The sequence below is a fragment of the Rhamphochromis longiceps genome, linkage group LG19 (assembly GCF_057381845.1).
Source record: "Rhamphochromis longiceps isolate RC_006_pf linkage group LG19, R_longiceps_female_GT1.1, whole genome shotgun sequence".
Classification (NCBI taxonomy): domain Eukaryota; kingdom Metazoa; phylum Chordata; class Actinopteri; order Cichliformes; family Cichlidae; genus Rhamphochromis; species Rhamphochromis longiceps.
Genome location: NC_140575.1, coordinates 32065504 through 32085572, shown reverse-complemented (window position 1 = coordinate 32085572; position 20069 = coordinate 32065504). Strand labels below are relative to the sequence as shown.

General features: G+C 39.4%; 3 protein-coding genes across 9 annotated transcripts in view; 1 reads left to right on the top strand and 2 right to left on the bottom strand.

Annotated features, from left to right (window-relative positions):
- The window catches only part of fsip1 (fibrous sheath interacting protein 1), a 36113-nt gene extending 32677 nt beyond the window's left edge, over positions 1–3436 (bottom strand). For 4 of the 5 annotated variants that reach the window (XR_014908935.1, XM_085392448.1, XM_085392451.1 and 1 more), the window contains exons 1-7: positions 3263–3436; positions 3124–3181; positions 2878–3047; positions 2543–2624; positions 2363–2452; positions 1620–1759; positions 1232–1351 (exon numbers count right to left, since the gene is read on the bottom strand). Coding sequence is in view for 4 of the 5 variants with exons in the window: in XM_085392448.1 (XP_085248574.1) it covers positions 1232–1351; positions 1620–1759; positions 2363–2452; positions 2543–2624; positions 2878–3047; positions 3124–3181; positions 3263–3424 (822 nt within the window). In the remaining variant the exon portion in view is untranslated. The remainder of the gene's footprint in view (positions 1–1231; positions 1352–1619; positions 1760–2362; positions 2453–2542; positions 2625–2877; positions 3048–3123; positions 3182–3262) is intronic. The other variant, XM_085392449.1, reaches the window with a different exon arrangement.
- Positions 3437–3636: 200 nt separating this feature from the next.
- On the top strand, positions 3637–10635 carry LOC146647173 (sushi domain-containing protein 4-like). Of its 3 annotated transcripts, XM_085392445.1 has the most exons (11): positions 3638–3820; positions 4422–4563; positions 6162–6353; positions 6618–6809; positions 7116–7307; positions 7478–7672; positions 7863–8054; positions 8327–8521; positions 8603–8735; positions 8838–9232; positions 9322–10635. In XM_085392445.1, exons 2-11 carry the CDS (start codon positions 4446–4448, stop codon positions 9345–9347), a joined length of 1830 nt encoding a protein of 609 aa, XP_085248571.1. In that variant the 5' UTR covers positions 3638–3820; positions 4422–4445; the 3' UTR covers positions 9348–10635. The 3 variants fall into 3 exon arrangements, with proteins under 3 accessions (XP_085248572.1, XP_085248573.1, XP_085248571.1); XM_085392446.1 differs by lacking the exon at positions 4422–4563 and having other exon boundaries at positions 3637–3820; XM_085392447.1 differs by lacking the exon at positions 7478–7672 and having other exon boundaries at positions 3637–3820.
- A 70-nt stretch (positions 10636–10705) lies between these two features.
- Positions 10706–15787, bottom strand: LOC146647172 (hepatic sodium/bile acid cotransporter-like). The gene is made up of 6 exons (XM_085392452.1): positions 15710–15787; positions 13967–14397; positions 13654–13858; positions 13107–13285; positions 11105–11304; positions 10706–10963 (listed from the first exon to the last, which is right to left on the bottom strand). Exons 2-6 carry the CDS (start codon positions 14350–14352, stop codon positions 10908–10910), a joined length of 1026 nt encoding a protein of 341 aa, XP_085248578.1. The 5' UTR covers positions 14353–14397; positions 15710–15787; the 3' UTR covers positions 10706–10907.
- Positions 15788–20069: the final 4282 nt, after the last annotated feature.

Sequence of the window (20069 nt, the reverse complement as noted above, 5' to 3'; positions counted from 1 at the left end):
AGACTCTACAGGACTCAGTTAGCATGTGAAACATTAAAGGTTGCGCCAGTACTCTGAGAAAAAGCATGAGTTGTTTGCCAGGGTTGCGAGGAAAGCCTCTGTTCGCTAAAAAAAAAAACCACGACAGCACGGCTTAGGTTTGCAAAACTGCATCTGAACAGTCCCCAGTAGTTCTGGAGCAATGTCTGTCCTCAATGCACGGTGCCACAAACCAAAAACAGCATAACAGCGCAAACCTCCTCATACCCACTGTCAAGCATGGTGGTGGAGGAGTGCTGATTTCGGCTTGTTTTGTGGACATGGGCACCTTGGTGTTATTGAGTCAACCACAGAGTCAAATATGAGGCCATCTGTCCGACAGATTAAACTAGGCCCAAACTGGATCATGCAACAGGACAATGACCCCAAACACAGCAGCAAATCTACAACAGCATGGCTGAAAAAGAAAAAGATTCAAGGTGTTGCAAAGGCCCGGTCAAAGTCAGAACCTCAAGCCAACTAAAATGCTGTAAAAGAGCTGAGAATAAACAACTGCATGGAAACTTTAATGAACTGAAGCAACAGTTTAAAGAAAAGTGGAACAAAATTCCTCCACAATGATGTGACAGACTGATAGTGTCACACAGAAAAAAATACTTCAAATTCTTGCTGCTACCCATATGGAAAAGATATATATAAATCTTATAAAAGTTTGTATCTGTCTTGTGTGAAACTTGTATGAAAAGCATACAAGAGTGAAAACAGATATAAGATCCCTTGGAAAATTATATAATGAAACTTGTATGTTTTGGATACTTACTAAAACAATATATAAAAGTAATGAGAAAGTGGCCACTTTCATGAGTAAATCATATAAGTTTTTACTATTTCTTTTCCATATGGGTAAAGACGATTCTCCAAACTCATGGATTATAGTACTGTATGTACAGGGCTGCATACAGTCCTGTGAAAGCTCCTTTTTACAGGACTGTATAATATCACAAAAGAAACTATTTATTGAAAAAATGAAGGGATTGTATTAAAAGGTCATTATAAGAATTATAAGTTTTATTATATGTAGAAAGCAGAAAGGATCAACGTGTTGGTAGAGGAGGCAGCTGATGAGATCATCTCCTCCGACTGTGCTATTGCACAAGGCCTCTGAGACACAAAGGGTAAGTACAAAGAAACTTGAAAAAGAGAGACTCATTCTACAGCATATGTTGCCTGTTAGGGCTTCTTGTCAGCCTACCTTGCTGTCTGCGCCTCTGGCAGGGTCGTCTTCCTCTTCATCTATTTCTCGGAGGAGCTCAGCCAGACGCCTTTTCTCTGCCTGGGTCAAAAGCACTTCACCTCCTCCGCCATTTACAAGCTATTGCATAACACAACATTTGTGATAGAAACTAAAAATCATTATTTGCCCGGCATTTCTTTTCTTTTTAGTGGTGTCCTATTATGTATAAATTATTGGGGGGGGTGGGGTTGTTGTTTTTTTTAACAATGTTGAAATAAATTACCAAAATTACCAATCAAGAGACCAAATATTTTCCTCAGTGGAAAAACCAACAGTGGAGAGACTCACTTTAAGTCATGCGATATATCCAAGTACTCCATTTGGCCCAGTCTGAACTTTGACATACCTCAATGTTTTTCTTGACAAAGTCCTTCTGTTTATTCATGCCTTTGGAATCTCCAGAGTGGCTGCGTTCAAATTGGTCTTCCCTAGTGTCTTCATAATCTTCTTCAAATGATCTGATCAAGCTGTCTGGCCTCTGGTTACCTGTCAAGGAAAGTATGCAATGCATTTATGAAGATAAATATTGAAATAGTAAGTCAAGACTCTAATAACCAGTTAAATCTGATAATGTTATTTTACAAATGTGGTTCTGTGATCCTATTGACATGATGAGTTTGCAGCTGCTCAAATCAGAGTGATCAGAGTAAAATATACAAATATAAGTAGTTTGTAAAGAAGTAGACTAAAAATATTCTTACAAGGTGGCATAGCAGGCAGGAGGACAATCTACTAACTACATCTTAGGCCTCTATGATAACAAGCAGCTAATCTGCCTAAGAATCTTTGAATGGAGCAATTAGCATTGAATTGACTGCTGTTTTGGGAAGAGATTTATTTCTTAGGGAATCAATATCATAAAAAAGGCACATGATCCTGAAGAGAAAAACGTTTATGAGTCACACAGGGCCAGTTGCTATACATTCATTTCTTGGAAATATTTCCTTTAGCACATTAATGCCTGCAGCAGGCTGAAGTGATGCAAGAATCAAATGCTAAAGTTCCCTGACCCTGTGGCGCCATCGTGTGCACAATTTTGGAAGCACAAACAAGAACGTATTTTCTGTTGCAGTCTTTCCACAAGCTCACTTGGCTCCGAGTGCTGGTTGTTTCCATTCTGCTCATGTTCAGGAATCTGAGTGTCAAACACAGGTATAACGTTGTTGTCCTCATCTGTTCCTAGAGGGCGATAAGAAAGTCTTCATCAGTGACTCAGTGATGATATGAACTGCATGTTCCCCACACACTTGTTGCTGTTCTGAATATTACCTTCGGGTACTTCCAAAGCCAAAAACAACCTTGTGTTCAAAGCTTCCTGAGCACATCCAGAGTGACCTCCAGGTTTATTCTGCTGCAGATCAACACACAGTATAACATCACATATAGGTGATTTTTTTTTATCTTTTAGATTGTTTTAATTTAACACTCAGGGCCGTGGGAGTATTGCAATTTCAAATTCCTGCGTATGAGCTGTACATATGGTTTTTAAAAATCAAGCTGACTTCGACTTCTGACTTTGAGGTGATAAGAATGAAAATATTTTAGTTTTAAAACAGTCTAATAAACTGATCAAGGAATGAGATTGGATACAAAGGTGTGTCTACCTTGAACTCTTGCCAGAGTTTTGCTTGAAACTCCTTTCTTTGTCGCCGGACTTCTTTTAGTTTGAAGATTTTTGCAGACAGTATCTCATCGAGTCTTTTAATTTCTTCAATAGCTCTCTGCAGTTTAAAATGTTCATTCTGTCCCTCGGAAGCATCAGCGTGAGACTGATCTGCAGTCCAATATTTTTGTAAGTGAGTGACCGTCAATAAAAGTCAACGACACAGCACACTGTGTGGAATTATTACCTTTGCCAGGACATGTGACTGATGAGTGGCCTGTAGACTCTTCAGAGCTGTTCGGAATCTACAGGAAATTGTAGTCTAAAGTTACGAGATGCACACCAATGACATATACAATGCTAATATGTCGTGTTTAGTTAATTACCTGAGCATCAGGAGCATCGCTGGGCAAAACAACAAGGGAAAATGGAGCTGTAGGACAAATTCTGTCACTTTGAGGTAATGATACGCTGGACACGCGGCTAGCTTTTTGCTCGCTCGACGCAGGTCGGGAAATGTCATCTAAAGTGCCTCTGGTGATTTCCATAATGTGTGTTTTTAGCAGCGCTTCAATGCTAAAGTTACAAGGATGTATTTGTAACCATTAAATAACTAACTACAGTCAAAGACTTTTCCGCTAAATGTTTGGTAACTAAGGACGCAATCACCTCTGATGGGGTAGCTATGGACATTTGTTACTATGGCTACTGAACGAAATCTAGGCGGCTCAGCTGACGCTTCAATCAATGCGGCTAGCTAGCGTAGCGGGTCAAGCTTGGAGCTAGCTGGCGCTTAGCTGGGGCGGTAACGCTCGGCGCGTTAAATCATATATTTTGTTGTTTCTGTTGTAGAATTAAATTCTTTCGGCGTAGCTGGAATATTGCTTATTCATGTCTGCTCTGTGAGGGTGCGACGTTGGAGGTTTCGAGGCCGTGTTTTAGTGGTGAGTAACGTTTAAAAGTGAGCAGTTTCTGTCTATTTAGCATTAGCAAGCTAAAACGGCAAATGTTGAACTACAGTAACAATGAAATCAGATGATATACTTTGTCGGATAATACTTTTTCATTGGCTATAGCACAAGCGGTACCCACTTATCAACATTTTATACTATTTGTGTAAAAATGACATCTTTTGTCCGGGCCTTGTGTCCTGTAACGTTATTAAAGGGAGCTGCGAATGCTAAAAACGAAACAGTGAAAATGGGTGTGTAATCGCTGAGACGGAACCACCGTAGTTATATTTTATCTGTCGTATGTATTTAGATAAAGCAATTGCTTCTTAAATAGTGTATATTTAACGCATGAAAGCGAGTGTTTGGTTTTGCTCTCTGTTTAATGCTCTTCTGCCAGATGCTAATACCAATATCTTTACAGTGCTGTCATTGTAGCACTTCCCCATAATCACACCCATTTCGCTGGCAGCTGCCCAAGCTCTGCAGTGTACCTGCACCAAGCAGGTGTCAGTATATAGAGGCTGTGGAGGATAACCTTTAAAGCATTGTGTATCGACAGTTTTGTAATAATGTTATTTTCTGATTCTGCCAGGTTGAATTGACTCTGAAGGGGAAGATGTGCAATGGAATGATAGAGTCAATATCAAAAGCCTTTTGGGCCCACACCTCAGCCACTAAACGGTCCTTCCTGTTGCTGCTGTTTCTGATTGTAGTGTCCACTGGGCAGGGGTCAGGTATGGGACAGAATTTGCTATGTTGACATCTTTTTCTCACAATAGACTTATTAAATTAGGTTTATCAAGACACAGATTGAATGGGTGAATATTAGAAGTCAGTAGCCCTACTCCATCTACTACACAGTAGATGTCATCAGATGTATTATGTTGTAGCCCTAATAAAGCAGCTCTGTGTAGCATACCTATTAACTTTATAGCTCAACTACATAATTATTATACTTAAATTTCTAGTTCAACTCTTGAGTTGTTAGGCAATTTGAAGAATTTGCATTGGAAACATTAAAAAGGCTCTGTATACGCTTCTTAAATCAAAGAGGCTATGGCTACCGTTCAGCCATGTCTGAGACCGGGAGGGAAAAGATACAAAGCTGTGTTTTTGTTGTTGTTGTTTTTTGTTGTCTTTTTAAAAAAAGAGGAGAAAATCAATTATACCTCAGATGAAAGTGTTATCAAGCCATGATGGCAATAAATAAAATAATAATTTGGTTTCATATGTATCAACACTGAAGAGGATCACCACAAGTTTCACCTGGATAACACCAGGGATGCAATCAATTAATTACCTCTAACGTCTGCCCGTACATGGCTAATTAAAAGGCAGCCATGACGTCTCTATACCTTTCAGTTTCATGGTGAGGTTTATAAATAAAAATGGATCGTATAGACTGATGTTATCATATATCATATATTGATACTTGTTAATTAATAAATATGTTAATTAAATTGTGAATGTCTTGAAAAGCTTAAACAGATTTTGGTGATCCACTGACCTTTCCTAATTTGCCTCTGTTGTTGTGGTATCTTCCATAGTAGAGTGATTGTAATGACACGTTGATTTTCTGGAAAGCTGAGATTAGTCAGTCTCTTGGAACAAAAGCCTTTCTGCTCTACATTTATAAGGTCCTTTATATTTGTTAAAAAGTCTTTATCATTATGAGGTACTTTTTAATAGTGTTCAGGATTACCAGTGAGTCATGCAGGAATAATTCAGTTTGTTTTGTAACATTTGGCTCCCTCTTTTGTAATATGTCCAGCTGTTTCTTTTGTTAATCCAGAGAAAATAGTTTTCATGTGATCATCTTGAATTAGATTTGTAAGATTGCAAAAAGGTGTGAAAAAGTGTGTCTGGAAGCGGCCTTACCTCATACAGTAGTTTACTTTTAGATTTGAGATTATTATAATAATAATAATAATAATAATAATAATGGATTGCATTTATATAGCACTTTTCGACACCCTCAAAGCGCTTTACAATGCCACTATTCAGTCACTCTCACATTCACTCACTGGTGGAGGCAGCTACAGTTGTAGCCACAGCTGCCCTGGGGCAGACTGACAGAAGCGAGGCTGCCATATCGCGCCATCGGCCCCTCTGGCCATCACCAGTAGGTGGTAGGTGAAGTATCTTGCCCAAGGACACAACGACCGAGACAGTCCGAGCCGGGGCTCAAACCGGCAACCTTCCGATTACAAGACAAACTGCCAACACTTGAGTCACGATCGCCTCAGATTAGCTGAAATAACAATCTGAACTCTTTGTTGCCTTGAAAAAGCAGTTTTAAAGAAATTCTTCTGAGTTCTTCCTCTCTTCCCAGGATGTGTGAGGCCGTACATGGTTCAGAACAGCTGGGTAAATCTCACAGAAACCAACAGGGGCTCATTCCCTGTGGGCACAGTATTGCAGTACAGCTGTGACCCCGGGTACCTCCCAGATGGACCCAACATCCTCACCTGCACCGCAGTGGGACGATGGTCCTCTGAACCTCCACGCTGTATACGCAGTGGTGGTAAGATATTCTCTCCACTGTTGTCTTTCTTTATGATCTGTAAAATAGTGAGTGGCTAATGTGTTTTGAGCAGTTTACCTAACATCTTTATCTCATGATTTAAACCCTTTTTTTAAAAACCATCAGTTCTTTTCAAGTTTTATGTATGTTGCACTTTGCTGTCTAATATTTTTTTCAGCCAGATTTTTTTACACAAGTACTTTTCTGCATAAGTACTTTTAAAGATAAGTTGTTTTGTTCTTCTTTTTTTTCTCCTCTCTTTAGCATGCCTCCCCCTCTCTAAACCGGATAACGGGGGCTACACCTGCCACCCATCCCCTTGTCGACTGTTCGCCCATGGCACTGTGATTGAGTTCTTCTGTAATGAGGGCTTCATGCTCAGCGGAGACTATAACTACCTGACATGTCAAGATGGAGAATGGGACGGCCCCATGGAAATCAGCTGTGTAAGCCAAGGTTGGTCAGTCCTTAGATTGATCCCATCTCTTCAAAGTTTAACACATCGGCTAAACATGAGCGTGCAGCAAATTAATGCCAGGGAGATTTGGATTTGTGGAGATGTTCTGGTTATCATATGCACATTTTGCCCTGCAATTAAAAAAAGTCTTCGAAAGACATAATTTCAAATTAATTGTGTTTATTCAAATATATTTATTTTCTCTTTATCTGTTACAATTTCTTGTAAAGCATTTTGTGTTTGTATTTAATAATAAAAATGTAATGAATAACATAAATTACCCCTGCCGCCACCACCTTCTTTAGGGTGTATAAGACCTTCCATGGTGCAGCATGGCTCAGCTAATCTGACAGACAGCAACAGGAGCTTGTTCCCTGTGGGCACAGTACTACATTATGGCTGTGATCCTGGTTACCTGCCAGCTGGACCCACCAGCCTCACCTGCACCAAACTGGGAGACTGGTCCTCTGAACCTCCTCGCTGCATACGCAGTGATGGTAAAGACAAACCTCCTAGCAATTCTTAATTTGCCTAATTCTTAGGTGCATTGTATCCTTAAAAGAAAATGATTTTTTTTATTTTTATTATTCCAGATAAAATAAGATAAGACATAACACATCTTACTGTTTCTATACATTTATCGTATTTCTTTCTTTTTCATGGACAGTATGCCAGCCTCCATATCAGCCAAAAAATGGTAGCTACACGTGCCACCCCTCTCCATGCAAAAGATTTTCTCATGGCACTGTGATTCAGTATTTCTGTGATGATGGCTATATTCTGAAGGGAGACTATAAATTCATCACTTGTCAGTATGGGAAATGGGACACTGTAATGCCAGTCAGCTGCATCATTGAGCAAGGTAAAATGGGATTCGCTGATACATCAGTTCATACTGTATCAAAAGGCTTTTCTTATCTGTTATAACTATTTTATTCTTTCATCTATTTTTATAGCTTAGAAAATGTTTTATGAACAAAGCCTGTAGTTATTGCTGGAGTTGAGCTGTTTACAGCTATCAACTATATTTTCCTTATCATCTCCTTTTTAAGGTTGTAGAAGACCCTCGATGGTGCAGCATGGCTCAGCCAATCTGACAGACACCAGTAGGAGCTTCTTCCCAGTTGGCACAGCACTACAGTATACCTGCAATCCCGGTTACCTCCTGGATGGACCCAGAACTGTCACCTGCACCACACTGGGACACTGGTCCTCTGAGTCTCCTCGCTGCATACACAGTGATGGTAATTTTCTTGTTACATACAACACCAGTGACATGTTAATGCTAGGTGTAAGGTAAGAATTGTTGTCAAGATCATTTGTTCACCACCTTCAACAACAAGGCATTTATGAATAATGGGAATAAAGTTTCTCTGTCCTGCTAGGTCTCAACTCTTTTCAGTGTTTATAGTGATGGTTTGCCCATTTTATCTCAGTATAACAGTTATTTCAGAATTCCGTTTGATTTTGCTGTTCTGTCATCCTATCACTCATTTATTATTTCTACCCTTAACAGTATGCCAGCGTCCATATCAGCCAGAGAACGGAGGCTTCACCTGCCACCCCTTCCCATGCCAAAGACTTCCTCATGGCACTGTGATTGAGTATTTCTGCAATGAAGGATACATTCTCAAGGGAGACTATAAATATCTTACCTGTCAGTATGGGGAGTGGGACAGCCAAATGAAGCTAAGCTGCATTATGAAGCAAGGTGACGATAAGAAAATGGATTTCAGCTAATAATTAAAAAAATCTGCACAGATAACCATATAACTGCTTGTCTGTCCCACAGACCACAGTCCGACTTTGCCACTGGGGATGCCAACTTTATCCATAGTGGCATCCACAGCTTGTTCGGTGGCTTTTATCCTGCTTCTGGTTGTGCTGTTTGTGCTTCTTCAGCCAAAACTTAAGTCTCTCCATCGGTAAGTCTGCCCAAAGATTCCCCTGAATTTGACCACGAACAAAGGGTGCAGAGTATGGAAACTAGATAAAAATGTGACTGTGTTCTTGTCCTCTACACCTAGACGCGATCAGGGTGTGTCAGGACAGCCTGTGTCAATCATGGTGGAGGGAGTACAGGTGACTCTACCTTCATATGAGGAAGCCGTGAGCAGCAGTGGAGCTTCTGCTCTCAGTTCAGAATCTCGAGTTCAGATAGTGCTGTCGGAGGGTCAGCATGCTACAGCGCCAGAGGCTGGCCCCTCTAGGCCTTCTTCCCTCAAGCAGCAGCAGCAGCAGTCTGAGATGGCTGTGGTCCATCCCGTCCCACCGTCTTCATCCTCTTCATCTCCTTCTTCCTCTACCTGGGCTTTGGAGCACGCAGGTGCTGCAGCAGGCACCTCTTCATCACAAAGAAGGCCGTCTAGAGGAAGCGACCACCATAGCCTGTCTCTGGACTCTGAGATGGATTACTCTGATGGTGAAGCTAAATTTATTTAGATGTCTTTGTATTTATTTAAAACACTTCTTAAATTTTGTAATAATCAAACTTTTGTCTTTCCTTCACAGATATTCCATTGCTGAAGGAGGCTTGAAACATGCTGCAGCCTTTGGACTTACCCAAAACAACCAGCTTTGCGACTAACCTGTAATGATGAGCAGGAGTTTCTCACCACAGCTGTCAACATAGATAAACTCAACTACAGAGGCCCCGAGGGAAGCTGTGGGTCAGTCAGAAGAGTTCATCTGGCCATTGCAAAGGAGAAGACAGAAAGGATTCACATGTACATACATGCTTACAGTTTCATGACATTTCACACACTATGTATGTATGTCTAATATCTAAAACTCAGTTTGAAAATGTTGAACAAAGCAGAAAGGAGCAGGCACTTCTGAGGGAGTTTATATTCAGTTCTGTTGGGGTAAATTGTCTATTGTGTTTCAGTTGACTGGGCCAAGCCGCAAACTCATCTTAGGAGCTATAAAGTAATTTGTCTTATTTGCTTTTCTTTTCTTTAACCACTCGTCACACCAGTCATGAAACATGGTCGCAATGATACACAAAGGCTAGTCAAATAAATTGCTGTCCATGTTATGTAAGCTCACAGCATCATCTTGAAAGATTTTCTGATTAATCATAACTTACATTTTTCGAGTCTCACTGTATATTATAAAATTCTTTGTCCCCCCTCCTTCCCCAAGAGTTCACACTGCTGAATTCAGGGTGTACATTCAACATACTTCATTCCTCCAAATATATTCTCCTCTTAATACTCATACCCCTCCCCCCAATGCCTTAGCTTTCCACTTCTATGCACAGGTATCTATAATTTGTGAAATTTTAAAAATGAATGTCAGTAAAATGCCTCCACTGCTTAGTGACATTATATGTGGCTTTGCCAGACACATTACTTGTACACAGGTAAATATTTTGTTATTAATTTATTCAGGCTGCTTGGGAATTCCTGTTTTCGTTCTAAATGGGAAGTTAAAAGGTGTATTTAATTTATTTGTGCCCAAAATGCTGTTGATCAGCCATGGCTTCTTTTGCTTTTTTGTTGTTTTTTTTCCTCTGCGGCTCATGGAAACCTTAAAAAGTAGGTATTTTCACTTTGCAGCTTCACTTTGAAATCTACTGCAGGCACGTTATATGTGACACTGTAAATGTGGTTGGGAAGATCAACACAAAAAAATAAGTGTACAGATTGTGTAATGTTAAGTGTTCACTTTGTTTGATGGTCCATTGAGTTTACCTTGGGATTGATGAATGGATTTTATTTTTTTTGTGAAAATGGTATTTTAATATATGTAAAAACCAAAAGATTTAAGTTTCCTCTGTATATATCCCACAGTCATTTTAATTAAATATAATTTAAGGTGTTACAGTTGGCTGTTGGACAGTTTTTTCATTGTCACATCTGAGAGAGAGAGAGAGAGAGAGAGAGAGAGATAGATAGATAGATAGATATAATAATGAAGAGACCCCCCCACCACCACCACACACACACACACACACACAGAGTCCTTCAGTGTCGCAGCCCTGATCTTTGAACGGGCAGATGACATTTATAAAGTAAGGGCATTGGGTGGCTTTATTCTCTGATGTACGAATCTGTTCCTTGTACCCTTCGCCAGCGCTGGAATATCATCAGTGGTCACTTCGCCTCTTTGTCTTGAGGATCAACAACCTGGTCTTCCTCTTTTTCTGTATCTGTGTATTAAAGGGGTAACACAATATTTAGTTTGACCTCATTTTCAACAGATCAGAACATCACAGTGTGGAGTGAGTGCATCTGCTCTGACCCCTTGGAGCTTTGCTGCAGAAAAACATGCAGGCAGCTGTCACACTTACCGTCAGCTGGTGGCTTGACTCTTTGATAACATCTGAAGCCCAGAGCGAAGAGAAAGACCTCAGCGCACTGGAATGTGATGTATAACAGAGGGAAGAGAAACATGGCCCCAATAACCTCAAGAGGAAAGGCCACCTTTAGGATTGTAACGCACAGCTGGATGTTTTGACATCCAGTCTCCATGGAGATGGTCCTGCTGCATCTAAAAATAGGTGAAGCAGTTTTCTTTATTAACTTTTGAGACTACATATTTTAAATTTGAGAGCTGAATCCTCCTCTGCTGTAAAATATATGTTCTACTGAACATCTCATTCATATGTAAATTGTTTATATGTTAATTATTTATGTGAGTGAACACAAATCTGGGCAGAAATTGGTTAGTAATTAGAACACAAGTAGTTTTGGCAAAGTGTAAAAAATGTGGTTATGATTGTTTTTTGCAGTTGTGTGAAGTAGTTTTTTATTGATATGTTTAGATGAGGTGAAGCTAATGTTAATTTATCTATGTGCTGTTGCTTAGTTAAAGATTTCTAAAAATATAATTAAATATTCCCTAAACAGTCATTTTTTGCATCTATACACATTTTTCTTTTGAATAGACTCAAGAAGACTCAACAAGTTTATTGTCATTTCGTATGGTGTTACCCAGCCTGAAACGAAATACTGTTTCTCACCAGCCTCTACAGTGCAATAAGCAACATGGTTTAAAAAGAATCTGTTTAAATAGAGCAGTAAAAAGGCAGCAATGAATTGCAACAATAGTTATGGATAAATAAATAGCATAAAATCTAAGTTCTAAAACAAACTCAAGACACATAGCAGCACTATTTTCACAGAAGGGGATGGTTAAATTAGGTAGTGTATCTGGGAAATGTATTGTAATGTGTGTGTGCGTGTGTGTGCGTGTGTAGAATAGAAACATAACATACTTTTATTAATACATGGAGGCCATATTATTAGGTACGCATGTTCACTGCAAATGACATTGAATGTCGACATGGTCATAAGAACCTGCTGAAGATCAAGCTGAGCATTAAATGTGGTGTGGTTGCTGGTGCCAGTTAGGCTGGTCTGAGTATTTCTAAAACTGCTGATCTACTGGTTTCAATACACCCATCTGCAGGGTTTACAGAGAATGGTCTAACAGAGAAAATATCCAGGCAGTAAAATGCCTTCGTTGATGCTCCAAGCCGATAGGAAGACAACAGTGACCCTCCGGCCCCACAACACATTGAAGCTTGAAGCAGATGGGCTACAGCAACAAAAAACTACAACGGATGCTTCTCCAGCCTGCTACGAACAGGACACTGAGACTACATTTTGCACAGGTGCATGAACTGAACAATATAAGATTGGTAAAGCGACACCTGGTCTGATAAGTCTTGACTTCTGCTGTGGCAGTGGGATGGCAGTATCACAATTCCATCCTGCCTTGTATCAATGTTTCAGACTGCTCGTGATGGTGTAATGGTGTGAGTGACATTTTCTTGGCACTCTTTGGGCCTCATGGTGTCAACTGAGCATCATTTAAATGCCACAGCCTTCCTAAGCATTGGTGCTGGCCATGTCCATCCATTTATGGCCACTGTGTATCCATCTTTTGCTGGCTGCTATCAAGCAGGACGAAACATCATGAGAACCTTTCAGTTTAGTAGCAGGCGTACACTTGTGGTGCCATTTCCCCACCAAAAATATTATTTTAAATTGCAAAAATAAAACCTGCTTACAGTAGCAATTCATGAAAGACAATATTTAAAAAAACGTTCTGCTTTCTCTTTGAAACTGCATCGCAGCAGTAGTTCCAGTAAGAGTTTACACATCAACTGCCTTATTTCCTCTTGCATAAACAGTGCAAGAACACTGACTATTGTTCAAGAGCAGTGCAGTATGAGAAACAGAATATACTGCAGAGAGCCTCTGTTTAGATTTAACATGAAGCATAAAGTTTAGGCACAACCTGCTTGTTTCAGAGTCAAGGAGAACACTTAGTGTGTATTCACTTACTGTGGACTGAGTCTGCATAAGACAGACATGACATATCCCAGTGTAAAGCCAATCAGGGGCATCAGTGAAGCTGCAATAAGAGCATCGGGCATGAGGATCATCCATATTACATTTCTGACAATATAGAAGGACAGGATGCAAATAATGATGCTGGAGATGATCAAAATACTGAGACCAACCTGTTGAAAAAGAGAAAACAGATTACAGTAGTCAAGAACTGGTTTTGATTAGGAGTGAAACACTAAAGCCTTCTTGTTTTACAAACTCTGCCGGTAACGTAAGCCGCAAATTACCCAAACTGCGTGCAATAAATCAGTTCTGGTAAACACAACTTGAAGATATTTCATGCCACAGTGTAAAAACCACAGGTGAAAATAATAAACTGACTTTTTTTTTTTTTTGGCTGGGTCATTTTCAAAGTCCTGAAACCGGAAACGATTTTTTAGCAATTTATAAGAACAACTGCTCTTATAAATCTGAACATCTGCTGTGAAACCTGCTTAAATCTAGTCATGCGATGGCATGTGTCTGAGTGTGGGAGTCTCACTTTTTTGACCGTCACTGCGGTGCTTGGTTTGAAGTGATTAATAGCGATGCCAAAAGCACAAGGCACCAGGGTGAAAGCAAGAGCGGTGAGGATGCCGGCGTACGGCACGGCATTTTCCAATCCAGTGAAGCCTTGAGAGAAGATATACAGCAGCAAAGGCATCAGACCCAGGGCTGCAATGTTGGAGCAAGTGGTCATCACAATGCTGGGAGGGCAATAAAGTGAAGAAGGAAAATCATCGCACTGTAAGTATCTCACTGCATTATTTACTTTAAAAGCAGTGCAATTACTGCAAACAGGAGCATCAGCTTACCTGAGGTTCATGTCGCCTTTCACAACAAGAGAAAAAATGTTTGATAAGGTTCCCCCGGGACAGCACCCACAGATAAGCACGGTCACTGCCTTTATGGGCTCCATCTGCAGGATTTTGGCAAGACTGAAAGCGGTAATGGGCATGATGCAGAACTGGGACAGCAGGGCAATGGCTACTCCTTTTGGCTTGAAGAGATAGGCCTTAATTTTGAAAATCTCCATCGTGCAGCCCAGGGATATCATGGCAATAAAAAGGTTGAGGACAGTCAGTATATTGACGGTCTTGTTTATTGGTCCCTGTATGTTCAGGGTGGCCAGGGTGACATTGTCAGATGCATTTGCTTCATTAAAAAGGCTCCCGCCATGAACTTCTGTCAGGTTCATCATAGCACTTGCACCAGTGTTGCGATTTTACTGAGATTTGGCTTTCACCTGTCACATGAAAGAAGAGGAAATGCAAACAAGTTAAAGACATTAACATTTCAGAATTAAAGGTCAACAATATGTCTGTAAGCACAATAGCTCAAGAAGTTTTAAATGAATTCTGATAAAACTTTGTAGGGGTGCAGAGTGGGGTCATGTTAGGGACGCATTAAAATTTGGCTTACATCCACCAAGGTCTTCAAGGTCAACTGAACGATTTACTGGTTAAAAATTGACAGCAGGTCTTATAACTTAAAAATTTTGATTCTTACAAGTGAACTGTGTATCGTCAGCATATGGAAAGTACCATATAAAGATTTAAAGTATCATGTCACATTTGATCTCTGACCTCTCCTTCAAGGTCAATAGATTGATCTGAAGGTCAAAGTGCTACATAAAACTGTTTGAAACTTTGTTTCTTCTTCTTCTTTTTTATTTTTTGGAAAACTAACTTTTATCACTTGATACTGATTAGTAACCATTTGATGAATTGTAGTAAACAATGCTATGCGTGTATATCTACACCCACATAGATTTTGAAAAAGTATTATACTCAGAATTAGGTGATGTATATCAAAAATTGGTTTTATTAGGGCAAATAACAAAAGCCTGCTCTCTGCACCAATCTGTCGAAATGTGCTAATCCGTTTGAAGTGCATGGTTGCAAGTTCCAAGTTCCAGCTAGATTACGAACATTAACAACTTTAGTGGTTAAAGCACTGTCAAAGATAAATCCTTGAGACTAGAGCTTCTCTCCAAAGGTTTGCTTGGTGTGCACAAAGAGGATCTTTTGGGGGAAATTAAACCTCTTTGTTGTCATCTGCCATGTGAAGTATCTTATGTTGTCTAGTATCTAGTAGTAACTGATACTTAATATTCATGGCATGCTCTCTGCAGGGAGAAAAACAAGCCATTTTTTTTTAAAAATGTGGACAGTGTGTGGTGTTAAACTAGAAGTTTTCAGTTCTGTGAAAAAAGAAAGCACATGTTGCAGTGGTAGCTTTACTCTAGATCCTGTTTTTATTTGTTTGCATTGTGTTTTTAGTGCACTCCTTAAATTTTTTAACTGGAGTTGCCAGAATGTGCATAACACGATAAGAAAGCCTCTTTATCCCTTTTTATTTATTGAAGGTTCTGCAAAATTCAAGATTTTTAGCAGTGTACGTTGCTCTCATTCGAAACAAACTCCAGTTCCAAGCAGAGTAAACTTTTACAAGTCTTATACACAACACAACACAGTCCAACACTAAAACACTGGAATCGGTGCCAGTCTTTCCCTTTTCAAATAAATGACAGGTGAATAAAAACAACACCTTCTTACCTTAATTTCAGGCCACTGGCAGCAGCGTTTACTCACTCACACACTTGTGTCCAGCTAGCCTTGTGTGGTCCAAGTGCTTTTCTCAGTGCTTACCCCCCCCAACCTTGTCCTCCCTTATTTATCACATGATCTCAGGAAAAACATGATGGTAGGTGGCTGACACTGCAATCCAGAAATCTGTGATTCATGCAAAAATTTCCCCTCAGTCAGGCTTTTATGTGAAGTTATCCTCTTTTGTGGGGCACAATGATGTGAAAGGAATGCAACGATCTGTTTATAAAGGCAAAGGGGCACTTTTATTCATTCATCCTTGCTTTCATTTAAACAGACGTGCAATTAATATTGTGCAACGAGGCAGAACACTGAGGTTACTTGGCAAAGTTAACGGTCTTTGTGTCAGCACATGTTATCAGTGTGCTTTTTAGACAGAACACAAATGTTGTCAAGATAAGATAAGATAAGATAAGATAAGATAAGATAAGATAAGATAAGATAAGATAAGATAAGATAAGATAAGATACCTTTAAATCTGTAGAATATGACCCAGACTGTCCATGGTAGCCCACCTGCAGCTATTTCACTGCATTCCTTACCAGGACCTGTCTGTGTAGGTTCTCAGTCATGCGGGACACAGTAACCTAAGGAACTTGGAAAGAAAAAGCGACTAAGTTTCTTGAAAATGTTTCACCTCTCATGTGAGATGCTTCTTCAGTTCTAACACTAAATGGTGAAGAGTCCAGTATTACTGGTTGTAATCCGGATACTGCTCTTAATTAATAAAGAGTAAAAAAATAAAGAATACTTCAAGTGACTGATACATTAATGAAGCGCTAGGATTTTATAGAGATTTGAATGAAAGCAGATTATAAAATGATGAAATAAACTAAGGATTACATAAATAAAAATAAAATAAATAGATAAATAAATAAATAAATAAATAAATAAATAAATAAATAAATAAAAGTCCTTAACAAATAGTACTTTGTTAAGGAGCTTTGTTATGAAGTTGTGCGCATCACACAGCTTCATAACTCATAAGCGAGCAAGAGAAACTTAAAGGCAACACGTCAGTTTGTTCACAGCTTTGTTCGTAGCTGTCAAACATTCGGCATCGACCACAAAAGACTTTGGAAACATCTGGATCTTGTACAGTGTCACTGTATCGAGGTACCAAGATGTCTCAGAGACAACATCACTCAAGCCAAAGGGATCACCCCAGCACTGCTCACTTAAGTGAATTTAAAGCTCTCAGAAGAGCATTTAAAAATTGTTGCAAGGAAAAACAAGACCTGGAGAACAGGATGAAACAAATGCAAGAGGAGAAAAGTGCAGAAATGATAAAAATACAAGAAATTACAGTGATGAGAAAAAAAAATGAAGGCTTGCAAGTGATGTTTAATGAAGCTCTGGGAAGAAATACACAACTTTTAAACAAGAAGCAAGCTGGAGGTTTTACCCCAAGAGCTGCTATGCAAGATCCAAGACAAATCCTCCCAGACTTTGAAAAGAAAAATACAGAATTATGACTATTTTACAATGAAACACTGAACTGGAGGAAGAGGAACAGCAACTGGAGAAAAATTGCAGAGATATGCAGTGGAAAGTCCAAGAAATGGTGACCAAAAACACCCATTTACAAGAACTGTACAACAAAGTCCAGTGCGCAAATACTGAAATGCAGGAGAAGCAACGACAGGAGCGATCTCAGAAAAACGAGCAGTCTTTACTTGAAGAATTGCTGATGATGACAAGCCATCCATGAAAATGAACAACAAAGGAACAAGGACATGCATGAAGAAAGCAAAGAGCTGCAAGACAAGAATGATGAGAAACATTAGAAGAACTGGAGAAAAGGTTTAAGAAACTGGAGGTGCAGCATGAAGATCTGTTTAGTGACGTGACCAACCTCACAGCACAGAGCAAAGACCTGCAGGAGCTGTGCCTATAACAGAAGAAAATGCAGATTGGGTTTTTGTGGAAGAACTACTCAGCTGCTTCTTAAGTTAAGCCTGGACAAGAGTAGCCTCATCTTCTTCATTCAGGGGCAAATAAACAATAAAATATTCTAATAAATTAACTTTGCTTCAACGTCTTATTCAAATTCATGCTGTTAAGAATCATTACTGATGGAAATCACCATTTAGCAGTACTTAAGAAAGCTGAATAACTTTAACTGAGCTTGCTTTAACATGACTCCCTGAATTTAGAGTCAGGTTTGAGTTGGATAACAGACAGCAGTTTGAGAAAAACTTGTGTTCATTGGAAAATAAAATGTATGAATCGTTTCACTTCAATCATTTGCCTTCATTTCATGAATAGTTTTATGTGTTAGTGTTGACTGATCGTCGTAAGTCTTGTTGTTGCTTTCCCAAAGAGAACAAACATTAAAAAAACCCACATGAATGAAACTGGAAGACAAGTTGAAAATAGAAGGAACAAAATGATTTTCACATTTCTTTCTCTGTAAAACAAAATCAAGGAATGAACAAACACAGATGTACTTTTAGGAGGCAAAGAGGACAAATAGGCAAGAGTTTATTTTTCATGTGCGTTTATAAAGAGTGCATTTAATGTATATCACAATCTAATAACTTCAACTAGAAAAATTTGCATTTCCTGCGAAAATGCTGTGTGGATGCCTTAACGCTGAAGATGTCAGCTGAAAAAAGCTGAAAAAGTTTGAAAAAAACAATTGCCTTGAGCAGGATTCAAACCTGGCCCTTCTGTTCTAAAGGCAGTTACTCATTTCACTGAGCCAAACTGATTCCCACAAAGATGAGGTGGAGAGACTGACAATTGTGATGAGATGAGCAGAAGCGGCTGAGAATTGTGCTGATAAGAGGTGAAAAGGCTGAAAACTTTGCAGAAAAGAGGTGAATGAGCAGAATTCTGCTGAAAAGAGTTCAATCAGCAGAATTTCTGATGAAAAGAGTTTTTTTCTGAAAACAGCTGAGATTTGTGCTAATAAGAGGTGAAAAGGCTGAAGATTTTGCAGAAGAGGTGAATAAGCAAAATTTGGGCAGAAAAGAGGTTAAAATCCTGAATATTTTGCTGAAAAGAGTTCAATCAGCAGAATTTCTGGAAAAGCTTAAAATTCTAATGAAAACAGCAGAAGAGGCTGAGATTTGTAGTGATAAGAGGTGTAAATGCTGAACCAATCAGAGGTAGGGCTTCTGTCTGCTTCATCAGGCTGTGTACTTGTATGTATTTCTGCCATGGACTGTTGACAAGAATCTGAGGTCCATATTAGAAAAGCTGCTAAAATCATAAAACTTTGCAGAATTGTAATAAATTAGCAATATAAATTACAGGTCTGTGATAGTGTATAAATTTGTAGTGAAAAAAAAATGTTGAACAAGGTGGGATTGAATCCACGACCTTTGGTCTGAAGATCCGTTTCATTACCAATCACGCCACCTGGAAAGGGGCCAGGCGCCTGGAAAAAAGGGTGATGAGCAGTCAGAATTAGATCGCGGTGAGAGGCGAGTTACGCTGTAAAATTTCAGGCGGAAAAAGGAAAATAATAATAATAAGAAGAAGAATAAATCCGAGAAATAGTAATAAGTGTGCCTTTTGGCATAGGCACACTTAATAAAGAGAAACAGGAACTCAAAGGGCATCCACACAATTAGAAAACTGAGAAATATAGTGATGGACTGACTTCTTTATAGGTGTGGTGGTATGGTTTGTGACTCGGCTGGAGAGGAGGGGTGGAGTAGCGGGTTTACAGTGTGGTGTCAGGGGGAGGCTTCTTGTCACAGCTGGCGAACATCATCTAATCATGCCTTCCCTATTTTAGTAGCTGCCAGGGCCGGAGACGAGAAAGAGCAGAGACTCGGAGCTGACGGAGCAAAAGCATGAGCAGCGTTAACGAGCCGTTAAGCACTGAGTGCGAGGGTGTTTGAGGATTTGCTGTAAAGCAATTAGGACTGTAGAAGTGTCATGTGGGGAAGTGGGAGAAATTGTCAAACACGAGCATAAACAACATATAGGTCATTTCACAATATGCCATAATAGCTTATTGTGATACTCATCTCTTAACACTCTACTGTTAATACAACATGTTAACATTAGACAGCCTTCACCTTTGATATATTGGGGTATTTTTGGTATTTTGCAGTATGAATAATTGATTCTTGATATCCTCCTGTTGACATCTGAATCTCAATGAGATTAACTGAGCACAAAGATTCAGTTGATTTATATATTTTTTATTGAACTTTCATCTCCTTTTAGAAACACGTATTGCAGACATTTCTATTAATGTGAACATTAATCAGGATTAGTTTTCTTAAACATTCCTGATTATTAAGGAGTATATTTGCAGTGCTGCAGCTATTTGAAGTTCGTATACTCTGAC

Coding starts and splice junctions, on each gene's coding strand:
- LOC146647173 (XM_085392445.1), top strand. CDS start 4,446: ATGTGCAATGGAATGATAGAGTCAATATCAAAAGCCTTTTGGGCCCAC. Junction 6,810..7,115: donor AATCAGCTGTGTAAGCCAAG/GTTGGTCAGTCC, acceptor CACCTTCTTTAG/GGTGTATAAGACCTTCCATG. Junction 7,673..7,862: donor CAGCTGCATCATTGAGCAAG/GTAAAATGGGAT, acceptor CTCCTTTTTAAG/GTTGTAGAAGACCCTCGATG.
- LOC146647172 (XM_085392452.1), bottom strand. CDS start 14,352: ATGATGAACCTGACAGAAGTTCATGGCGGGAGCCTTTTTAATGAAGCA. Junction 13,859..13,966: donor AAAGGCGACATGAACCTCAG/GTAAGCTGATGC, acceptor TTGCCCTCCCAG/CATTGTGATGACCACTTGCT. Junction 10,964..11,104: donor AGTCAAGCCACCAGCTGACG/GTAAGTGTGACA, acceptor TTTAATACACAG/ATACAGAAAAAGAGGAAGAC.